The sequence below is a fragment of the Salvelinus alpinus genome, chromosome 32, assembly GCF_045679555.1.
Source record: "Salvelinus alpinus chromosome 32, SLU_Salpinus.1, whole genome shotgun sequence".
Classification (NCBI taxonomy): Eukaryota; Metazoa; Chordata; class Actinopteri; order Salmoniformes; family Salmonidae; genus Salvelinus; species Salvelinus alpinus.
The window spans coordinates 11,259,855-11,284,705 of NC_092117.1; the positions used below are offsets into that span (position 1 = coordinate 11,259,855).

Genomic DNA, 24,851 nt, shown 5'->3' on the forward strand with positions numbered 1-24,851 from the left:
GCTTTCACTTTCAATGTTTTGATTTGATGTCAGTTGATGACAACAAACACGCGACTATTGCATATTGAAACGGAGACATTACCATTTAAGGAAGAAACGACGAGTTACTTTTAGGATATTCTTTACGATAATATGCAAGAAATGCCGGAACCACAGCCGTCTAAATGTGAGGGGGAGCGGAATCAAGAATGCATCCTACAACAAAGAATAGAGACGGTTAGCATTGGCAATAGAGTAAGATGTTTTCCCCTCTGTATAGCTAGCTACTTCAAATAATTGCACATTAGTGTTTGTGTGGTCACATTTGGAAACATTAACTGTAATACTACATTGGCGTACGGAGTGTTCGTTCAAGCTGCATATCATGGAATCAATCCACCAACTCGGTTTTAGGATGATAGACCATCCACACACTAGCGGTCAGCTAGCTAACTACTGTAGCTACAAAGAGTAACGTTAATACTAAATGCGAAGCCTAGTGATGCTATCTTCAATGTATGCTATTCAAATTCGGAAGCCAACTAGAGAAAGAGAGTCCATTGGCCCTCCAGCACATGACACTGCTGTGGCATGAGTAGTTGCTTAATTGGGCTAATTAGCTAGTACAGTATATCACCTGCCATACACAACAGGTGAACCAATCACAAGGCAAGGGTTTATTTCTGCTCAGATGTTGCATGCGTCAACCACATCTACTGTGCCGTCGGGAAGCAGATTGCTATTACATACGATGTGGTTATCTGATATGTAAAATACCTATCCAGGCTTTATAAGATCTGGCATGTGTCAGTAACATCTGAGCAGGTGAACAGGACCAAAAGAGATGTACCTGCCAGATTACATTGCAGATGCCTGCAAGATCTCACCATGCCTGGACAGGCATGCAACGCCTTCACAGTTCACTTCTAGCTGGGAAGGAACTCTTGAGCTGTGTTTGAAAACTCATACTAACTGAACTATTTGTGATGTGAATTGAGTATATAGTATGCTTATTGGTCATAGTATGGATATAGTTAGTATGCCAAAAGTTCCCGGATGTCATACTAAATTCGCCAAAATATGAAGTATAGGCAGAGGACACTATTTCCGTACTTTAGGGCCCATAATGCAATTCTTCAGGAAATAGGAGTGGCTACATGTTATTTTCAGATTTGAAGAAAATGGTGGAAAATATGCAGCTGAAGTACAACGAGAGCAGATGCAAATGTATTGCTTTAACTAATGATGACAAATGTTAAGAAAATGTTGAGCAATGTAATAAAGTAATGACTTTTCAAATAAGTTACCTTACACGTTATGTTGGCTGACAATTTGTTAGCTACACTGTCCTTACGAACCACATAGCATATAATTACAGTAGTATCTACCGGTATGTTAGTTGGCTACTTATACATCAAACTTGCCAGTATACTAGGGGTTATCTAACTAACTACCAACGTTTATTGACTTGATTATTCCCGTCATTCTTAGCTTAGCTAAATGGTATAGTTGTTGTGCTTTCTCAATGGACATTCGGGTGCTTTCGTAAATTCACTCTGACTATCTACTCCGATTTCAGGGCAATCTCATCTGAGTGTACTAGAGCGCAGAATAATGAATTTATGAGCGCTCAACTCCCGTTGAATATGGCCGGTGTCAGTACACATCTGCAAAAGGCGCAATTAAATTGTTGCCTGTAACCTAGTTAGTCACCAACGCTCTGGATAACATGAAAACTTCCTAACCAGCTCTGCTAGGGCGAGTATAATGGTCAGAGTGGTCAATCTCATTTGTGTCTGGAAGTAGCTAGCAAGCTAGCCAGCGTTAGCTTGGGTGCTTGACTGCCGTTGTATGGTCAGAACGCTCAAATCAACCCTACTTCTCCAGTGTGCACTCCGAATTTACAAACGGACAATCTGACAACGCTCTGAATTTACGATCGCACTCCACATTGAATTTAAGAACATACCCGAAGTCGTAAAATGTCTAACTAGTAATTTGTTATGCTAACTAGCTAGCATAGCAACAATATCAACTTCTGGTAGACAGGCGAAGAGCTAGTACACTCAATTGAAAGCATACTGTTCATTTACAGTGTACTAAAATGAACTCATAGTATTGTAATGAAACAGGCAGGGAGCAGGTCTCGAACCCTCAACCTTCTAGCCCGAAGTCCAGCGCACTATCGACTGTGCCGCAAAAGCATGCTCCTGCGGCAGATTCGATATGCGCGCTTATAATCCCAGGGTCGTTACAGTATGTAGTATATACTCATTAAGTATGTGATATACAGTATGTTAGTATGGCTATTCGAACACGGCTTTGGTGTAGCAGTTAAGACGTTTTTCCCGTGGGAGACCCGTGTTCAGATCCCACCCACGACAATGGTGCCCAACATGGGGCGCTGTCTCGTGGGAAAGGAGGTCAAAGGGGGTTAAATGTAGTGAAACTATGTAGTTAAGCGGTGGAGTTAGTTTACGGCACGTTCTTACATCTGGGACACCATAATCACAACGTTCTTCAACTGGTCGTTCAGAACAGCATCGTTTCTGTTGAGTCAAACGTTTCACACTATTGTGTCCTGCTGAATGTGGCCCAGGTTTGACACCCTTTTTAGAGATATAATGTTCTGATGATCAGAATATAGTCGTATCAACTAAAATATATGTATACTGAACAAAAATATATACTCAATGATTTTACTGAGTTACAGTTCATATAAGGAAATCAGTCAATTGAAATAAATAAATAAAGTCCTCATCTATGGATTTCACATGGCGGCGGCGCAGCCATGGGGAGCCCACTGGGGAGCCAGGCCCAGCTAATCAGCTAAGTTTTTCCCCACAAAAGGGCATTATTACAGACAGAAATACTCCTCAGTTTCATCAGCTGACCTGGTGGCTGGTCTCAGACGATCTCACAGGTGAACAACCCGGATGTGGAGATCCTGGGCTGGCATGGTTACACGTGGTCTGCGGTTGTAAAGCCGGTTGGATACTGCTAAATTCTCTAAAACTACGATGGAGGCGGCTTATGGTAGAGAAATTAACATTAAATTCTCTGGCAACAGCTCTGGTGGACATTCCTGCAGTCAGCATGCCAATTGCACGCTCCCTCAACTTGAGGCATCTGTGGCGTTGTGTGACAAAACTACACATTTTAGAGTAGCCTTTTATTGTTTTAAGTAGGGTTTCACATTTTGGAGAGGTGGAAACTTTCCGTGGGAATATATGGGAATTAACGGGAATATATGGAAATTAACAGAAATATATGCAAATTAATATTAATACCATTTAAATGTAGATGTTTTTTGCATTGGATATATTTACCATATCATATGGAGACAGAAACATAAACCTTTTACCTTATCATAAGTAGACATAATTGCAAAGGACTAAATCCTTCCAATAAAAAACAAAAAAAACAATTTAGTTACGAATTGAACTTTAATTAAATGAGTCGACTCTTCTTCTCTTCTCTTGATTTCACTGAACAACAAAAGAAAGGGAATATTGAATGATCCCCAATGATCCATCGCATCTCCCAAAAACGTTTTGAACATACAGTTGAAGTCGGAAGTTTACATACACCTTAGCCAAATACATTTAAACTCAGCTTTTCACAATTCCTGACATTTAATCTTAGTAAAAATTCCCTGTCTTATGTCAGTTAGGATCACCAATTTATTTTAAGAATGTGAAATGTCAGAATAATAGTTAAGAGAATGATTGATTTATTTCAGCTTTTATTTCTTTCATCACATTCCCAGTGGGTCAGAAGTTTACATTCACTCAATTAGTATTTGGTAGCATTGCCTTTAAATTGTTTAACTTGGGTCAAACGTTTCGGGTAGCCTTCCACAAGCTTCCCACAATAAGTTGGGTGCATTTTGGCCCGTTCCTCCTGACAGAGCTGGTGTAACTGAAGCAGGTTTATAGGCCTCCTTGCTCACACACGCTTTTTCAGTTCTGCCCACAAATTTTCTGTAGGATTGAGGTCAGGGCTTTGTGATGGCACTCCAATACCTTGACTGTGTTGTCTTGAAGCCATTTTGCCACAACTTTGGAAGTATGCTTGGGGTCATTGTCCATTTGGAAGACCCATTTGCGACCAAGATTTAACTTCCTGACTGATGTCTTGAGATGTTGCTTCAATATATCCACATAATTTTCCTCCATCATGACACCATCTATTTTGTGACGTGCACCAGTCCCTCCTGCAGCAAAGCACCCCCACAACATGATGCTGACACCCCCGTGCTTCACGATTGGGATGGTGTTCTTCGGCTTGCAAACCTCCCCCTTTTTCCTCCAAACAGGACAATGGTCATTATGGCCAAACAGTTCTATTTTTGTTTCATCAGACCAGAGGACATTTCTCCAAAAAGTACAATCTTTGTTCCCATGTGCAGTTGCAAACTGTAGTCTGGCTTTTCTATTCTATGAGCAGTGGCTTTTTCCTTGCTGAGCGGCCTTTCAGGTTATGTCGATATAGGACACGTTTTACTGTGGATATAGATACTTTTGTACCCGTTTCCTCCAGCATCTTCGCAAGGTCCTTTGCTGTTGTTCTGGGATTGATTTGCACTTTTCGCACCAAAGTACGTTCATCTCTAGGAGACAGAGCGCGTCTCCTTCCTGAGTGGTATGACGGCTGCATGGTCCCATGGTGTTTATACTTGCGTACGATTGTTTGTACAGATGAACGTGGTACCTTCGGGCATTTGGAAATTGCTCCCAAGGATGAACCACACTTCTGGAGATCTACATTTTTTTTCTGAGGTCTTGGCTGATTTCTTTTGATTTTTCCATGATGTCAAGCAAAGAGGCACTGAGTTTGAAGGTAGGCCTTGAAATACATCCACAGGTACACTTCCAATTGACTCAAATGATGTAATTTAGCCTATCAGAAGCTTCTAGAGCCATGACATAATTTTCTGGAATTTTCCAAGCTGTTTAAAGGCACAGTCAACTTAGTGTATGTAAACTTCTGACCCACTGGAATTGTGATACAGTGAATTATAAGTGAAATAATCTGTCTGTAAACAATTGTTGGAAAAAATGACTTGTGTCGTGCACAAAGTAGATGTCCTAACCGACTTGCCAAAACTATAGTTTTTTAACAAGAAATTTGTGGAGTGGTTTAAACACTTAGGTTGGAGTCATTAAAAATTGTTTATGTAAACTCCCGACTTCAACTGTACATCTGTAAAATGATAGTCTAGAAACTAAAGCTTTGGTTGTATTCCTCTCAGGCTTCCATGTCTTCTCCTTGGACCTCCTCAATGTCCACCTCTTGAACATCAGACTCTGAGGCCTCATTTTCACTGTCACTTTTCAACCTTGTTGAGGGTGGCTCGTTGTCAGGCTCAAAAAGCCTCAAATTTGCCCGGATGGCCACCAATTTTTCCATCCTTGTATTTGTCAGCCTGTTGCGTGCTTTGGTGTGTGTGTTCCCAAACAAGGACCAGTTGCGCTCTGAGGCGGCTGATGTTGGTGGATTTGGAGGATGATTGAGGCAACAGGGGAAAGAGCCTCAGATACACAAAGTCCCTTCCACCAGGGGGCTGATGAGATATGTTGGCATGACTGCCATATTGCATCACCATCCCAAAGCCCTTGCTTGGAAGTGTACTTCGCCAGACTGCCAAGAACCTTACCCTCATCCAGGCCAAAGTGGCGAGACACGGTAGTGATGACACCATAGGCCTTGTTGATCTCTGCACCAGACAGGATGCTCTTGCCAGCATACTTGGGATCCAACATGTACGCTGCGGCGTGTATGGGCATCAGGCAGAAGTCTTCATGCTTTTTGATGTATTTCAGAACTGCAGTTTCCTCTGCTTGGAGCAACAGTGAAGTGGGCAGGGCAGTATGGATTTCTTCTCTTACATCTGCAAGCAGTCTGAACATCAGACAGGATGGCATTTCCTCCCTCAATCCGTGCAATGGCTACTGCTATAGGTTTCAGGCTGCCTACCACTCTCTCCCAAAATACATAATCCATGAAGATCCTCTTGATGGGGCTGTCCATATCGGCAGACTGTGATATAGCCATTTATTGGAGAGACTCCTTCCCCTCCAGGAGACTGTCAGACATGATGACAACATGTGTATGACATGTATGACAGGTGTATGCTGAGCGCAGAACATTCAGAAATCTCTTCCAATACACATTGCCTGTGAGCATCAGAGGTGAACCAGTTGCATAAACAGCTCGAGCAAGACATTAATTAATCAGCATTTATCTGACTATGTTCCTCCATTGAGTAAAAAAACGTCTTATTCCAAGAGGAGCATGAGCTGTTGCTATCGATAAGGTATCTGATTCATCATTTTCACCTCGAATAGGAGTAGAGCGACTTTTGTTGTTGAGGGAACTTTATGCACTTGGCCAGATGATTCTGCATCTTTGTTGCATTCTTCACATATGATTTGGCACAGTATTTGCAAATCTACACAGCTTTTCCTTCTACATTAGCTGCAGTGAAATGTCTCCACACATTAGATAGTGCCCGTGGAATTTTCCTGTAAAGATTAGAAAAAAAGGAGTAAAAAAATAAATAAAAATACAATTCCATGTACAGATAAATAGTTCAGCAGTTAGATTAAACAACTCCTTTGTAAAATAAATGTTTTAAAATTAATAATGTATGAAACCAGGTGAATTAACACTCCTCAGTTAGCAGGCTCAAGCAAGCTAAAACCCACATGGTAGCAAAAACTAACTAGCAGAAATTGTTAAGTTAGAAATGATTTAAACACACTTTGCTGTAGGCTACTATTTACTAGTTAACAAAAAATCATGTATGTCATATAAAATATATTCACCCCACCCAGTATTGTAATCAAAACTTACCAGAGAGCATGTAGTCCTTGGCTCAGACAGTGTAGTAGTGTGGGCTCAATAGCATCTCATTTGTGTGCAAGATCTAGAGCAGGGGTGTCAAAGTCAAATGGACGGAGGGCCAAATAAAAAACTTAGCTACAAGCCGAGGGCCGGACTGTTCGAATGTTCATTGAAAAATTTTTAAATGACGCATATAGTCTAGTGAACCTAATTGAACCTACTGAAAACCTAACAAATATATTCCAATATGATCAGATAAATAAAGCAATATTTTCTTATGGCTCTGTCAGTAATCTTTAATTTTCAACAGACACAAAAGACAAATTTCCTTTATATAAAAATCCCCATAACATGAACATTAAATGAAAGAAACCGGTATTCAAGGCACCATCAGTAGCCTATATTTTCTATTTTAGCAAAAGTGGGCTAAATTTACTTCAAAGAAAAAAACAATAATAGCAATTTTCTATCATCCACTCAACTGAAATATTTTTAAAATATAATTGGATTGAAATACAATAAAATAAAGTGCAAAAATCTATTAATCAAAAACAACACTTTGTTTAAGGAGAAGTAACATGCAGTGAAAACAAATATTAAACTTTAACTTTTAAACTTGAACTGAGTAAAAACTCTAAATATGTGATTGCACAGTAATGTTCACTTGTTTGAGGTTGAGGGTGATACTTGGTGGTGTCCCATCTTTTCCACAAGTTCATCAATGTTCGGGGTAAGGCTCTGAGCTGAGGAAATCCTCAGAATTGAGTGGAGGTGTTCAGCAGTAAGTCGACTTCTGTGTGATGTTTTGTTCAGGTTCATCAAAGAAAACAGTTGTTCACACAGGTATGTGCTGCCAAACATAGACAACGTTTGAGCAGCCTGGATGCGCAGCTGGGGCATTGTGTCGGGGAGGAAACGGGCGAACTCCGCAGCACCCACTGCCGCATATTTTGCCCTCAGTGCATCATTGCATTGGAGGTCAATCAACTCCATTTGGAGGTTTGGTGGTGAGCTTTCCACGTCAACAGCAAATGGGTTACCGAGCAGTTCCAACCTGCTTTTTTGTGCTTCAAAGTCAGCAAATCGGCGTCGAAAGTCAGCGGCAAGCATACCTATTTTATCAGCCAACTGTGCGCTCGGGAACGCACTGGTAGAGAGCTTCTCTTTCATGGTCTGGCAGCTGGGAAAGTGGCTCAAATTTTCTTTCCGCATCTGCGTCTCCCACAGAGTCAGTTTGGTTTTAAATGCCTTCACTGTACTGTACATATCAGAGATGACATGATCCCGACCCTGCAGCTGCAAGTTCATTGCATTCAGATGACTCGTAATGTCACACAGAAAAGCCATTTCACACAGAAACATTTCGTCTCGGAGTTGTGTTGTGTCTTTCCCTTTGCTGTCCAAGAACAGACAAATCTCCTCACGAAGCTCGAAACATCTTTGAAGCACCTTTCCCTGGCTTAGCCATCGCACCTCTGTGTGATAAGGCAAATCACCATGCTCCGTTTCTAACTCCGTCAGAAATGCCTTGAACTGGCGGTGATTCAAACCTTTGGCTCTGATAAAGTTAACTGTGCGCGTGATGATGCTCATTACATGCTCCATTTTCAAGGCTTTACCGCACAACGCTTCCTGGTGTATGATACAATGATAAGCTGTCAGCTCACCTGTCGCGTTTTCCTCTTGCATCTTTTCCCGTATCTTCGCCACCAGTCCGCTCCTGTGTCCACACATCGCAGGTGCTCCGTCGGTTGTCAAACCCACGAGTTTTTCCCAAGGCAGCTCCATCTCATTTACACAGCAGCCTACTGCTCGGTGCGTCACCGTTGCATTGTGGGAAATGTAGTATTGGTGCGTGTAAAAGATCTGCGGGCTGCCGGCTTGCTGCGGTCTGCGGGCCGGTTCTAATAATAAATCAAGATCATCCCAGGGGCCGTAAAAAACCTTCTCGCGGGCCGGATGTGGCCCGCGGGCCTTGACTCTGACATATATGATCTAGAGAATCAGCTGTACATGTGATGGAAGAGTGCACTGTGCATGCAGAGGGTTGCAATTCCATTGAATTGGGGATAGTTTAACCAAAATATGCCACAAGACCTAGAATTGCCTTATGTGTATCCCACATAAAAGGTTCACTATTATAAACTAACTTTTTTGACGAATTTAAGCAAAATTCCCCAAATTCCAGGGCTTAACTTCTCAATTTCGGAAATTTACCGAAAAGTTTCCGACCCTTTGCAACCCTAGTCTCCAGCATAAGGTGCACCTGTGTAATGATCATGCTGTTTAATCAGCTTCTTGGTATGCCACACCTGTCAGGTGGATGGATTATCTTGGCAAAGGAGAAATGCTCACTACCAGAGTTGTAAACCAATTTGTGCACACAATTTGAGAGAAATAAGCGTTTTGTGCTTTTGGAACATTTCTGGGATATTTTATTTCAGCTCATGAAACACGGACCAACACTTTACATGTTGTGTTTATCATTTTGTTCAGTGTAGTAGGGCAATTCCACAGTAACGGAATTACGCTGTGACTCAGATTTTTCACTTTAAAATGTATGCCAAACGAAACCATTGGTTTCAAAGTTTAATAAACCATGCAACTTTATGCACAAAGACTACGTTGAACAATTTACACAGAACATTTCACACAAAACACATTTACTGGAAGAACTGTACAGCGGCAAAGTTTCTGTTCAGAATTACAGTAAAATCTCCCAGTTTTTTTATGCGACCACATTTTCCAAAAACTCTTTTAAATATCTGCTCTGAATTAAGACTCAAAGAGGTCTGCAGAAAGAATGGGAGGTCTGGAGAATTTTGTTTTACAAAAACAGAGTGAATGGTCTGCTGGTTCCCAGCGTCAAGATTTTGATTGGATGTTGCATTTCAAGAACCCTCCCCCACATGCCCGTTACCAGGCCAGACCAAATTTGACACAATCATAGACCTCTATGTTTCACAAGTTTGGACATGACTGTACTGCACAGTAGAGTACAGCACCACACAGCATAGTAGAGTAGGGCTGGGAATTGCCAAGGACCTCGCGATGCGATATTATCATGATACTTACAGTTGAAGTTGGAAGTTTACATACACTTAGGTTGGAGTCATTAAAACTCGTTTTTCAACCACTCCACAAATTTCTTGTTAAGTTGGAAGTTTACATACACTTAGGTTGGAGTCATTAAAACTCGTTTTTCAACCACTCCACAAATTTCTTGTTAACTAACTATAGTTTTGGTAAGTCGGTTAGGACATCTACTTTGTGCATGACACAAGTAATTTTTCCAACAATTGTTTACAGACAGATTATTTCACTTATAATTCACTGTATCACAATTCCAGTGGGTCAGAAGTTTACATACACTCAGTTGACTGTGCCTTTAAACAGCTTGGAAAATTCCAGAAAATGATGTCATGACTTTAGAAACTTCTGATAGGCTAAATGACATAATTTGAGTCAATTGGAGGTGTACCTGTGGATGTATTTCAAGGACTACCTTCAAACTCAGTGCCTATTTGCTTGACATCATTGGAAAATCAAAAGAAATCAGCCAAAAACTTGCAGACCTCCACAAGTCTGGTTCATCCTTGGAAGCAATTTCCAAATGCCAGACGGTACCATGTTCATCTGTATAAACAATAGTACACAAGTATAAACACCATGGGACCATGCAGCCGTCATACCACTCAGGAAGGAGACGCGCTCTGTCTCCTAGAGATGAACGTACTTTGGTGCGAAAAGTGCAAATCAATCCCAGAACAACAGCAAAGGACCTTGCGAAGATGCTGGAGGAAACGGGTACAAAAGTATCTATATCCACAGTAAAACGTGTCCTATATCGACATAACCTGAAAGGCCGCTCAGCAAGGAAAAAGCCACTGCTCAAAAACTGCCATAGAAAAGCCAGACTACAGTTTGCAACTGCACATGGGAACAAAGATTGTACTTTTTGGAGAAATGTCCTCTGGTCTGATGAAACAAAAATAGAACTGTTTGGCCATAATGACCATTGTCCTGTTTGGAGGAAAAAGGGGGAGGTTTGCAAGCTGAAGAACACCATCCCAATCGTGAAGCACGGGGGTGTCAGCATCATGTTGTGGGGGTGCTTTGCTGCAGGAGGGACTGGTGCACGTCACAAAATAGATGGTGTCATGATGGAGGAAAATTATGTGGATATATTGAAGCAACATCACAAGACGTCAGTCAGGAAGTTAAAGCTTGGTCGCAAATGGGTCTTCCAAATGGACAATGACCCCAAGCATACTTCCAAAGTTGTGGCAAAATGACTTAAGGACAACACAGTCAAGGTATTGGAGTGGCCAACACAAAGTCCTGACCTCAATCCTATAGACAATGTGTGGGCAGAACTGAAAAAGCGTGTGTGAGCAAGGAGGCCTACAAACCTGACTCAGTTACACCAGCTTTGTCAGGAGGAATGGGCAAAAATGCACCCAAATTATTGTGAGAAGCTTGTGGAAGGCTACCCGAAACATTTGACCTAAGTTAAACAATTTAAAGGCAATGCTACCAAATACTAATTGAGTGTATGTAAACTTCTGACCCACTGGGAATGTGATGAAAGAAATAAAAGCTGAAATAAATCATTCTCTCTACTATTATTCTGACATTTCACTTTCTTAAATTAAAGTGGTGATCCTAACTGACCTAAGATAGGGAATTTCTACTCGGAGTAAATGTCAGGAATTGTGAAAATTTCAGTTTAAATGTATTTGGCTAAGGTGTATGTGAACTTCCGACTTCAACTGTAGGTGGCGATATGTATTGCTATTCTCACGATTCTGTATGTATTGCGATTCAAGGTTCCAAACATTGCTCACCGTGTGTCTGCTTCAGCGGGACAAGAGAGAGCCATGAGAAATAGAAATTAAAATGCTGAAAACAAATTGGCTCCCTATTTTAAAAGAAGATGGCGAAAACGCTATGAAGAAAAAATTCTGGCGTTTTGGTACAGGTACAGCCAACTAGCACAAAAATGATATTGCGACATTGTCAAAACGATACATTATATCGTAAAAAATTATATCCCAATATGTAACTGTATTGATTTCCCCCCCATCACTACAGTAGAGTAGAGTTCAGTACACTACAGTGGAGTACAATGCAATACATTATACTGTACTCTACTCTAGTGTGCTCTACTGTACTGAATGGTACTGTAGCACTGTGTTCTACTTTTCTTTACTGTACTTTACTGTTCTCTGTTGTGGTCTACTGTACTGTGCTGTCCAAACTTGTGAAACATAGACGTCTATGATTGGTTCAGATTTGGTCCAGCCAGGGCGGCTAGACCAAATTTCAACTACTTTTCAACATCCATGGACATCCGATGTCAGTCGGTGCTCAGTGGATGAGGATGTTTGTTACAGTAAATGAAAAGAGGGTAGCTGGTAGGTGTCAGTCAGTAAGAGCCGGTAGAGATTACATTAACTGGAGAAGGAGGGAGAGCGAGGCAGAGAGAGGGAGAGTGAGAGGGAGGGGTTGTCCAGACTGTTTTCACAGTCTTGCTTTGACCACCAGATGACAGAAAGAGAAAGAAAACAGTTATCAGTATGCCAGTGGAAGAGAGGATAGTAGCAGCTGACCAAACTGGGGGTTGTGAATACTATGATTTCACATTGTAGCCAATTTTAAAAGTAGTAATTCCATTACAGATTATTCAGTACTTCCATTATGGATTTGGTAATATAATTACGTGTTTTAATCACTTAAAGCTGCAATATGTCTCTCTTTGGGCAACCCGACCAAATGCATATAGAAATGTGTTATAAATCTATCATTCTCATTGAAAGCAAGTCTAAAAAGCGGTAGATCTGTGCATTATTTCTATGCTTCCCGTGCTTAAGTTTTATTTTTTATTTCGGTTTTGTACAATATTTATGGTTAAGGAAAATATATTTCACAGCAGTTTAGATGTTACAATGATTTTCCACACTATACTTGCTTGTTTTGTCACAAACTAAAATTAGGCTATTAGAATTTTTGCAACCAGGAAATGGCATAGTTATTTCTGCATAGTGTATCTTTAATAATTCATAAACTTGATATCAATAAAAACACTATATTTAATTGGTAGGTCTACCTTTACCTTTTACGTTACTTCTGTGAACTTTCATTATCCTCTCTGAGGGAGAGAAATTTGAAATTATCTTGAAGATGTGTGGGATTTTGGTAATGGAATTACACGGCACAAGTTTGTGTTTGTTAAACTTACAGAATGCAACTAATTTCTCAAACTATAGTGTTGATATTAGTTGACAGGGGTCTTTACTTCACATTTGTGTTTTGATGTATTTCTAATACCTTTTAAGACTTTTTCTGGTAGATGTTTTCTAAGACCCCTCTGTTTGACCAGAAATCAAATCCATTACTTATTCCTAATTTTTTGAAAAATGTATATGCTTTTATTTTTAAAAATATATATAGATTTTTAACTTTAATTTGACACCCAATTTGACATACTCCTATGGACTTCACATGCTGGTGGTCATGGGTCCTTTTACATGGAAATGCCCAGTATCGGCTTCATTCTGTATTTTCCACCTATAGAACTTGTATAAAATAACACTAGATGTTATTTCACTGTTGTCAGAGGGATGCACGAAGAAGACTGTACAGCTGAACTGCTAAAATACTGGGATTCTAGGATTATTCCAACATGTCAGATTGCCTTGTTTTCTAGCTCTGCCTTGTAGAAATGTTTGTTGTGTACACTTTAATAAATGCAAGGACCTGTTAAATCCGGGAACTGGTAAATGATGTAAACTTCATTAATATTCAAATTGAAAATGCATCAACGTAATGTTTTCTGCATCTCTTCAAATATGATGTGGCATATAACAACCCAACTTCCACGGTAAAATAATTGACTAAACACGATTCAATTTGCATATTAATGAGTGAGATGACAGATTATAATATTTGCCCTTTTTTCCCTTTCCCTTCAGGGAGCAACCATAATTTCAGGCATCTTATTTTCCTGGAATAGCTGATAGCTTTGAAAAAACAAATGGATAACTTTAAGAACAATGAAACTTAATTTTAATTGAATGTTCATCAAAGCCTTTCTGGTGACATTTTTGTTTCCGTGTGAGAGGAATTCTAAGTATGTATACTGAAGAAAAATATAAACTCAACATGTAAAGTGTTGGTCCCATGTTTCATGAGCTGAAATAAAAGATCCCAGAAATGTTCCATACGCACAAAAAGCTTATTTATCTCTAAGTTTGTGCAAAAATGTGTTTATATCCCTGTTAGTGAGCATTTCTCCTTTGCCAAGATTATTCACCCACCTGACAGGTGTGGCATATCAAAAAAGCTGATTAAACAGCATGCTCATTACACAGGTGCACCTTGTGCTGGGTTCAATAAAATGCCACTTCAAAATGTGCAGTTTTGTCACACAACACATTGCCACAGATGTCTCAAGTTTTGAGGGAGTGTGCAGTTGACATTCTGACTGCAGGAATGTCCACCAGAGCTGTTTCCAGATAATTGAATGTTAATTTCTCTACCATAAGCCACCTCCGTTGTTTTAGAGAATTTGGCAGTGCGTCCAACCGGCCTCACAACCACAGACCACTTGTAACCTCGCCAGCCCAGGACCTCCATATCTGGCTTCTATACCTGAGGGATCATCTGAGACCAGGCACCTGGGCAGTTGATGAATCTGAGGAGTATTTCTGTCTGTAATAAAGCCCTTTTTGTGGGGAGAAACTCATTCTGATTGGTAGGTCCTGGCTCCCCAGTGGTTGGGCATTTGCCCTCCAAGGCCCAGCCATGGCTGTGCCCCTGCCCAGTCATGTGAAATCCATAGATTAGGGCCTAATTTATTTATTTCAATTGATTTCCGTATATGAACTGTAACTCAGTAAAATCTTTGAAATTGTTGCATGTTGTGTTTATAGTTTTGTTCAGTATATATAATTAACCTCAACAGTTATGTTTTGGCCTAGCTTTTTTGGTAACTTGTTAATGGAAGTGTTCTTTTACCCCTAAATGCTGTTATTCATCCTCCTTCTTGCTTCATACGTGTTTGTCACGGCGTTCTGTGAATGTCTGTTACCATTTTCTGTCAAAGGTGACACATTTAAACTTAGAAATAGTTAAAAAATACACAGAGCCTTTGAGGAAATTATAGCTTTTTAAATGTCAAGACTATTTTTCATTTGTAAAAGTCCTGAAAAACAGAGGTTACCATTTCATTCCTGTAAGAACTACAATTTAATGATTTGAATGCCCTCTTCCACTTCTTTGGGATCTTGACATCTACAGCTGAAGTCGGAAGTTTACATACACCTTAGCCAAATACATTTAAAATCAGTATTTCACAATTCCTGACATTTAATCCTAGTAAAAATTCCCTGTCTTAGGTCAGTTAGGATCACCACTTTATTTTAAGAATGTGAAATGTCAGAATAATAGTAGAGATAATGATTTATTTCAGCTTTTATTTCTTTCATCACATTCCCAGTGGGTCAGAAGTTTACATACACTCAATTAGTATTTGGTAGCATTGCCTTTAAATTGTTTAACTTGGGTCAAACGTTTCGGGTAGCCTTCCACAAGCTTCCCACAATAAGCTGGGTGTATTTTGGCCCCTTCCTCCTGACAGAGGTGGTGTAACTGAGTCAGATTTGTAGGCCTCCTTGCTCGCACACGCTTTTTCAGTTTTGCACACACATTTTCTATAGGATTGAGGTCAGGGCTTTGTGATGGGCACTCCAATATCTTGACTTTGTTGTCCTGAAGCCATTTTGCCACAACTTTGGATGTATGCTTGAGGTCATTGTTCATTTGGAAGACCCATTTGCGACCAAGCTTTAACTTCCTGACTGATGTCTTGAGATGTTGCTTCAATATATCCACATAATTTCCCTCCTCATGATGCCATCTATTTTGTGAAGTGCACCAGTCCCTCCTGCAGCAAAGCACCCCCACAACATGATGCTGCCACCCCCGTGCTTCACGGTTGGGATGGTGTTCTTCGGCTTGCAAGCCTCCCCCTTTTTCCTCCAAACATAACGATAGTCATTATGGCCAAACAGTTCTATTTTTGTTTCATCAAACCAGAGGACATTTCTCCAAAAAGTACGATCTTTGTCCCCATGTGCAGTTGCAAACCGTAGTCTGTTTTTTTATGGCATTTTTGGAGCAAATACTTCTTCCTTGCTGAGCGGCCTTTCAGGTTATGTCGATATAGGACTAATTTTACTGTGGATATAGATACTTTTGTACCCATTTCCTCCAGCATCTGCACAAGGTCCTTTGCTGTTGTTCTGGGATTGATTTGCACTTTTTACACCAATGTACGTTCATCTCTAGGAGACAGAATGTGTCTCCTTCCTGAGCGGTATGGCAGCTGCGTGGTCCCATGGTGTTTATACTTGTGTACTATTGTCTGTACCGATGAATGTGGTACCTTCAGGCTTTTGGAAATTGCTCCCAAGGAAGAACCAGACTTGTGGAGGTCTAAGAAAAAAATCTGACGTCTTGGCTGATTCTTTTGATTTTCCCATGATGTCAAGCAAAGAGGCACTGAGTTTGAAGGTAGACCTTGAAATACATCCACAGGTACACCTCCAATAGGCTAATGTACATAATTTCAGTCAATCAGAAGCTTCTAGAGCCATGACATAATTTTCTGGAATTTTCCGAGCTGTTTAAAGGCACAGTCAACTTAGTGTATGTAAACATCTGACCCACTGGAATTGTGATACAGGGAAATAATCTGTCTGTAAACAATTGTTGGAAAAAGTACGTGTGTCATGCACAAAGTATATGTCCAAACCGTCTTGCCAAAACTATAGTTTGTTAACAAGAAATTTGTGGAGTGGTTGAAAATGAGTTTTAATGACTCCAACCTAAGAGTATGTAAACTTCCAACTTCAACTCTAGTTGCTTTATGGAGAAAAGTGACAAACGGCAGTGATAGAGCCATAGATGGGAGGTGTATTACGTGTACAGCAACCCCTTTGTTGCGTTGTAGCCACTTAAATACTCTGCTTGACGTCACAACCTAGATCACTAAAGAATATATATGTATACACAGTGCCTTCGGAAAGTATTCAGACCCCTTGACTTTTTCCATATTTTGTTATTATTCTAAAATTCATTTTTTTATTTTATTATTACAATCTACACACAATACCCCATAATGACAAAGCAAAAACAGGTTTTTAGAAATAAAAACAGAAATATCACATTTACTTAAGTATTCAGACTCTTTCCTCAGTACTTTGTTGAAGCACCTTTGGCAGCAATTATGGCCTCGAGTTTTCTTGGGTATGACACTACAAGCATGGCACACCTGTATTTGGGGAGTTTCTCCCATTCATCTCTGCAGATCCTCTCAAGCTCTGTCAGGTTGGATGGGGAGAGTTGCAGCACAGCTATTTTCAGGTCTCTCCAGAGATGTTTGATCGGGTTCAAGTCCGGGCTCTGGCTGGGCCACTCAAGGACATTCAGAGACTTGTCCCGAAGCCACTCCTGCATTGTCTTGGCTGTGTCCTTAGGGTTGTTGTCCTGTTGCAAGGTGAACCTTCGCCCCAGTCTGAGGTCTTGAGTGCTCTGGAGCAGGTTTTCATCAAGGATCTCTCTGTACTTTGCCCGGTTCATCTTTGCCTCAATCCTGACTAGTCTCCCAGTCCCTGCTGCTGAAAAACACCCCCACAGCCATGCTTCACCGTAGGGATGGTGCCAGATTTCCTCCAAATGTGACACTTGGCATTCAGGCCAGAGTTAAATCTTGGTTTCATCAGACCAGAGAATCTTGTTTCTTATGGTCTTGAGAGTCTTTAGGTGCCTTTTGGCAAACTCTAAGAGGACTGTCATGTGCCTTTTACTGAGGAGTGGCTTCCGTCTGGCCGCTACCTTAACGTCCTGATTGGTGGAGTGCTGCAGAGATGCTTGTCCTTCTGGAAGGTTCTCCCATCTCCACAGAGGAACTCTAGAGCTTTGTCAGAGTGACCATCAGGTTCTTGGTCACCTCCCTGTCCAAGGCCCATCTCCCCTGATTGCTCAGTTTGGCTGGGCAGCCAGCTCTAGGAAGAGTGTTGGGGGTTCCAAACTTCTTTCATTTAAGAATGATGGAGGCCACTGTGTTCTTGGTACCCTTCCCCAGATCTGTGCTTCGACACAATCACGTCTCGGAGCTCTACGGACAATTCCTTCAACCTCATGGCTTGGTTTTTGCCCTGAAATGCACTGTCAACTGTGGGACCTTATATAGACAGGTGTGTGCCTTTCCAAATCATGTCCAATCAATTTAATTTTCTAGAGGCGAAAGAAACGCACACCTATTTAGGCGAGGTGCTGGCTAGCGGAATAGAACACTTGAAAAATGAAAGGAGAGCCGCACAGTCTAGGAGCTCAGATGCAATAATTTAATAACCTAATATCCAACGTTTCGACAGACAAGCTGTCTTCATCAGGGTATAATGATCAATAATCAATTGAATTTACCACAGGTGGACTCCAATCAAGTTGTAGAAACATCTCAATGATGATCAATGGAAACAGGATGCATCGGAGGTCAATTTCGAGTCTCATAGCAAAACGGTCTGAATACTTTTGTAAATAAGGTATTTCTGTTTTTTATTTTTAATACATTTGCAAAACTTAATAAAAAACAGTTTTCACTTTGTCATTATGGGGTACTGTGTGTAGATTGCTGAGGATTTTTTCTTCTTCATTTAAGCCATTTTAGAATAAGGTTGTAACGTAACAAAATTTGGAAAAAGTCAAGGGGTCTGAATACTTTCCAAGGCACTGTATATATAGGCATTGTATATCTAGGCAATACATTTAAAGTCGATGGAAAGTCTCTCCTAAGTAAGTCAAAACCATTCACTCATCAGTCATCTGCTTTTCTCTTTCCTTCACAGACCATGAAGATGGAGACAGATGTATTTAACCCTTCCCACACTGCAGAGCTCCAATTCCTCAGGTCACGGGTTCGGGAACTGGAGAAAGAGAAGGCCGAAATGGCGGCTGAAAACCAATGGCTGCAAAACATGCTAGTAAAGGGTGAGGATGAGTAAGGTCAATACAGTTTTATAATTCACCTGCTCTAAATTGATCACTTTCCCTCATGCGTGTTCCTTCTTAACTTTGTGGTGTCATCCCTCAGAAATCCCTGACCTGCTGTCTACCATGTGGCAGAACTTGGGCCAAGCCAACCACCCCCCCCACCCAGCAGTGTCCCCACAGGCTGTCTCCACAGCAATAGTGAGGGGCGAGAGCTACACATACACACACCACTCTGTGTCAGGACACTCTGGCCGAGGGTTCAGTCCCCCACTTCATCATCAGCCCATGTCCAACCGCTCAGCTATGACTCAGGACGACGTGAATGGAAGCATGTCAAACTTTGGACCCGAGATGGCCATCAGTGAGCACAGTGTGGACGGAGACTTAGAGCTGAGTGACATCACAGAGGACGACGACCCTCACAGCTCTCTGTTTGGCTCAGCAGCCGACCTACCCGGGATGAGGACATGCTCAGAGACACACTGTGTTAGTGGGACTGGCCATGTAAGGAAACCTGCTGTTCATTCCAGATAAAAACAGATTGTTAACGTAGCCACCATTTAACATATCGAGACCTTGGGACTATATGGTTCTATCTGAAATGTTTGTCTAAAATGAGTTAGTCACATAATGGAGCTTTAGATAGTTCTACATATGTCTGAGAAGTTAGTAAAAATGTGAAATATGAAAAACTAGAAACCCATTTGAACTTGGCGCTGTAAGGTTCTATCTGCAGTCCAATCACAAGCCTGAACAAATACAGACGGACCAATCGGAACACGTCTTTGCCTTCTCCCTCTAAGTATTGTTCAGTGAAGACCATAATATTTCTGAGGATCGTAATACATTTCTTATATATTTGATGTGTCTGACTATCTTGGTAAAATTGTGTTATTTTATCATTAATCTATTCAAATAGCTACAGTTTTCTTAAAAACTGAACTTGTCTAATTCAGAAGTGTCTTTATATAGCCTTATTGAACCCAGATTGACATTTAAAGAGCCAGAAGGTTCTATATGCAGTTGCACCCCCCTCTCAGGATTTTGATACTCTGCACTTTAGGTACCTTTAAGGTGAGGACCTTAATGAGTTATGAAAGAATAATTCACTACAAAACAGTTCTGAGATCTGGGACGTGAAAAATGTGATGCTCAATATCTCTAACTATGCTTTGCGCAGATAGAACCAAATAGTCCCAAGGACAATGGGTTTTGATTCTGATCACAACTGTCTCCCAATTGGCTGTGCAGGTAAACCAGGTGGTAGAGGTATACCCAAGTTCCGGCGTCTTCTGTGAAATGCGGTCTTGGCATGCAGCCAATCAGACGCAGTCTCCCACGGCGATGGCGCGCACTCTGTTGCTGGGCGTGTTCGACATGGACACCCTGCTGAACAGCAACCTGCGAGGGGGGCGGAGCCGCAGACCAACCTTCCCCAACCACCACACCGCCCTGGATCCACACAAGCTCAACGCCATCTACAGTAAGTGATTACCTGATCCTCAGCCTTACAAACAACCTTTACCACCTTACTTTGTATTTTTCTCCAATTTCACTTGGTCATTCATTGGGGAGTGAAAGCACTCACCTTCTCGATCATTAGAAAGATACGGTGGGGTCTGAAATGATTGACACCTGTAATAAAGATGATCAGTAATGACTGTATAAAATAAATAATTCAAATAATAATTCAAATAGCGATATTGTATGCTCCAATAATTGGGATATTATATTACTTTAAACTCATACAATTGCTCAGAAAGGTAGGGATCGAAATTATTGGCACCACTAAACATTCTTATAAGTAAAGTAGTCCAAAAGTTTGTAGTCACAAGTTTGTAGTCATTGCGTATTAGGAATATGGGACAAAATACCAAACTTGTTGGATGCATTTGTTGTTCATTTTGACTGTGTTTCAGATTATTTTGTACCCAGCAGAATTGAATTCTAAATAATGTATTGTCATTTTGGAGTCACTTTTATTATAAATAAGAATAGAATGTGTTTCTAAATAATTCAACATTAATGTGGATGCTACCATGTTGATTATAGGTAATTTACAGAGGGTCAAAGATCATACCCCCAAGACATGCTAACCTCTCACCATTACCAATAACAGGGGAGATTAGCATTTTATATCATACCTCCAAGACATGCTAACCTCTCACCATTACCAATAACAGGGGAGGTTAGCATTTTATATCATACCTCCAAGACATGCTAACCTCTCACCATTACCAATAACAGGGGAGGTTAGCATTTTATATCATACCTCCAAGACATGCTAACCTCTCACCATTACCAATAACAGGGGAGGTTAGCATTTTATATCATACCTCCAAGACATGCTAACCTCTCACCATTACCAATAACAGGGGAGGTTAGCATGTCTTGGAGGTATGATCTTTGACCCATAAGGGGCACGTGCCCCCTCAGATTTGTCATGTTGAAAAATATATGTACAGTATATAATTATTATTTGTTGTTGTTGTTTCTCTGTACTACTACTTGCCACTTAGCAATTTTATGAAGTTGGCTTTAGCTAGGCCCGATAGGTTTCCAATCTCCCAACCTCATAATATATATTTAGGGGTGTCAATTATTTTGACCCCTGCCTTTTTGAGCAAAACAATTATTACTTGGACCAATGGAAGCCGGTCCAATGCAGCCGTTTTTATCTCAATATTAAATCATTTCTAGGTAACAATGAAGTACCGTACTGTGATTGTTTTAAATTAAAATGATAAAAAAGGGAGAAAAAATAGCTTCTTAGGAAAGAGAGATTTCTCAATCAAGAATTTTGCTTGGACTGTCTGGGGGTGGTCTGAGTGGGAAGGGTAAACTGAAAACTAGCTGTTATTTGCAGAGAGGAATGGAGCTCTCTTTCTTATTGATCTATTAACTAATTTAATGCCTGGTGATATCACCAGGCAGGCCAAAACCCCATCTGACAACAACAGGCTGACATTTCAGGCTTTTCAAACAGCTCTTATAGTAAAAGGGAATTATCATCATTTTCACAATTTCACAGTATTATATCAACCTCCGTAGTGTGGAAATAACACTTCCATTAACAAGTAACCAAAAAAGCTAGGCCAAAACATAACTGTTGAGGTTAATTATATATACTGAACAAAACTATAAACACAACATGCAACAATTTCAAAGATTTTACTGAGTTACAATTCATATAAGGAAATCAGTGTATTCAAATAAATTCATTAGGCCCTAATCTATGGATTTCACCTGACTGGGCAGAGGTGCAGCCATGGGTGGGCCTTGGAGGGCATAGGCCCACCCACTTGGGATTAGTTCTTACCCACAAAAGGGCTTTATTACAGACAGAAATAGTCCTCAGCACCCCCCACCCCCCTTCAGACGATCCCGCAGGGAAGAAGCTGGATGCGGAGGTCCTGGGCTGGCGTGGTTACACGTGGTCTGTGGTTGTGAGGCCAGTTGGACGTACTGCCAAATTCTCTAAAACGACATTGGAGGCAGCTTATGGTAGAGAAATTAATATTAAATTCTCTGGCAACAGCTCTGGTGGACGTTCCTGCAGTCAGAATGCCAAATAAGCTTTTTGTGTGTAGGGAACATTTCTGGGATTTGTTTAATTTCAGCTCATGAAACATGGGGCCAACACTTTACATGTTGCGTTTATATTTTTGTTCAGAGTATATAAAACACAGGAAAATCACGTTTTGGACTGTACAAACAAAGTATTTTTCTCTGAGCAGTTGCATTACTATAAAATTATATAGTTCCACAATTTTTTTTAGCATACAATATAGCTCAGTATTTTTATGAATTATTTTATACCGTCATTATCTTTATCAAGGGTGTCAATAACTCTGGACCCCACTATATCTCACTGATACAGTTGAAGTAGCATCCCAAAACTGAATCATTTACACATGCATTATTAGGTTGCGCTTGAGTGCTGTGCCACCGTAATTCAATAAAAAAAAGTGAAACATGATTTAGAGAGGATGAGGATTGAGAGGGTGTGTGTGCCGGAGGCGGCCGGGCCCATTTCCGATCCAGTAAGCCCCCTTCATTCATCATCATTTTGTTTTTAATGGCCTGACAGCTCTGGCAGGGCTGAAAAACGGCTGTGTTCCTTACTGTCACTCCTGAGCCGTCCTCCCTCCTCCAACTGTTGTTGTGCTGTTGCTCTCTCCCTCCACAGATGCCACTCTAGCCCGCTTCCCATTGGCCAGGAAGGGACAAATTGGCACCGGCATCAACTCCAAGCTGTCTGAGATCCGGTTCCGATCCAGGAGAGCCAACCGGGACCCCAGTTATCTATGAAGGACTGTTCCTGCCCACACACCCAGTTGTATCAAATCAACATTTTAGTTCTCGTATTTTATCACATTAACCGTTCAACTGTATCAGTATATGAGTACATGTGCGTGCAGAATGTCTTGCCTATGAATTTTTCCACATTGGCTTAAACATTGGCTTCTGCTGGAGGTTCTGTGGAAGAGAATGGTAAAAGGACTCAAAAGATGGGCTAATGATAGAGGAAGGATTTAAAGCCAGTGGAACAACGTACATAAGAACCGGCTTTGATGGTTAAATCCCCACTCTGTCGCCGACCAACCATTCGTAAACCACACATGTGAACGATCCCCTGGGTAGTCTCTCTGACTGACAGAGATGCATAGATCCAGGACTGCTGATCCGTGTGTGACCAACCAGTGGAGGACCGGAGGCTTCAGTCATGTCTTACCAGACAGACGCCTCTCTGTCGTTGACCTCTACCCATCTAGACAAAGGAGGCAAGAGGGGATTGGAGGGAGGCCAAACTATATTTCTCCATTGATTTCTCTGATCCTAGGCATTAAGCTCACTCCAAAAGCTCCATTACCACCCCCAGGTCCCCTCTGCACCCTCTCCCTCCAATCCTCTCCTTCCGCCTGAGAGGAGAATCAATTTGTGGCCCCCGCCCACCCAGCCTTCCCTGGAGGTGTCACAGCTCCCCATGCCTAATGGACCCACAGGTACTCCGAGCCTCCAGGAGGATGACAGAAGAAATTCATTCATCTTAAAGGACTTAAACAGTGTGTCATTCTCCCCAAGTTCACCATGTCCACAGAGCCCACATGAAGAGAACATGACTGGGGATTTGGCCTGATGCATATATGAGGTATTGGATTAGATGTAACCGTTGGTAATGAGGAACGGTCAAGTTGTTATTTTATATCCGGTCATATCTGAGGTTCAAGATGTTGAATGTTTGATGCGAATGCATTAAAAGGCTGCTATTTTTCATTGCCCTTCATGTTGTCTCCCTCTAGTCATCGGAACGATTTGAGAAATTACACATTAACCAATTGCTTAAAAGCTACTTAGTTTTTCGGTAAATGAGAAAGAGAGAGGAGAAGATGATAGGCAATGAATCACTAGCCCATTGATAAATTGAAATATCCATTACGGTGGTCCACCTACTGGGCACACCACTTCATTTCAACGTGAAGAATTGGATATTATTTGGTTGATACGTTGATCAACGATATTACTACCTATTTTCAACCATTCAAAAAGACAGCCAAAAGTTTGTTGAATTCCTAATAAGTTATCACTATGCTTTCAACCATCTTAAAGTACAACCAAATTCCAATGGAAAATCAATGTCTATTTTTTGGTTCAGTTGTCACCTAAATGTGTTATCGCTATGCTTTCAACCATTTTAAAAGCACAACAAAGTTCAAATGGGAATACAGTGTCCTATTTTGTTTATTTATACAACAACTTAATGTGTTATCACTGTGCTTCATTGAATAGCACAACCAAATGACACGGATTGCAATTGAGATTATTGAAGTACACGGTGTGCAGTGCAGAATGCAGTGGCTGTACAGTAACGCTATACATGACTTCAGAGCTCAGGGTCTCCGCTTCACAGCGGTCTTGACAGACAATCTCTCTGAACTTGAGCACCGCGCAGAAGTTGTCCTTAT

At 41.0% G+C, this 24,851-nt stretch overlaps 1 protein-coding gene across 3 annotated transcripts; it reads left to right on the forward strand.

Annotated features, from left to right (window-relative positions):
- On the forward strand, positions 1 to 24,603 carry LOC139562402 (uncharacterized). Of its 3 annotated transcripts, none has more exons than XM_071380101.1 (5): positions 1 to 216; positions 18,741 to 18,882; positions 18,986 to 19,389; positions 20,137 to 20,368; positions 23,075 to 24,603. In XM_071380101.1, exons 1-5 carry the CDS (start codon positions 133 to 135, stop codon positions 23,194 to 23,196), a joined length of 984 nt encoding a protein of 327 aa, XP_071236202.1. In that variant the 5' UTR covers positions 1 to 132; the 3' UTR covers positions 23,197 to 24,603. The 3 variants fall into 3 exon arrangements, with proteins under 3 accessions (XP_071236202.1, XP_071236201.1, XP_071236203.1); XM_071380100.1 differs by having other exon boundaries at positions 9 to 234; XM_071380102.1 differs by lacking the exon at positions 1 to 216 and adding an exon at positions 18,354 to 18,437.
- Positions 24,604 to 24,851: the final 248 nt, after the last annotated feature.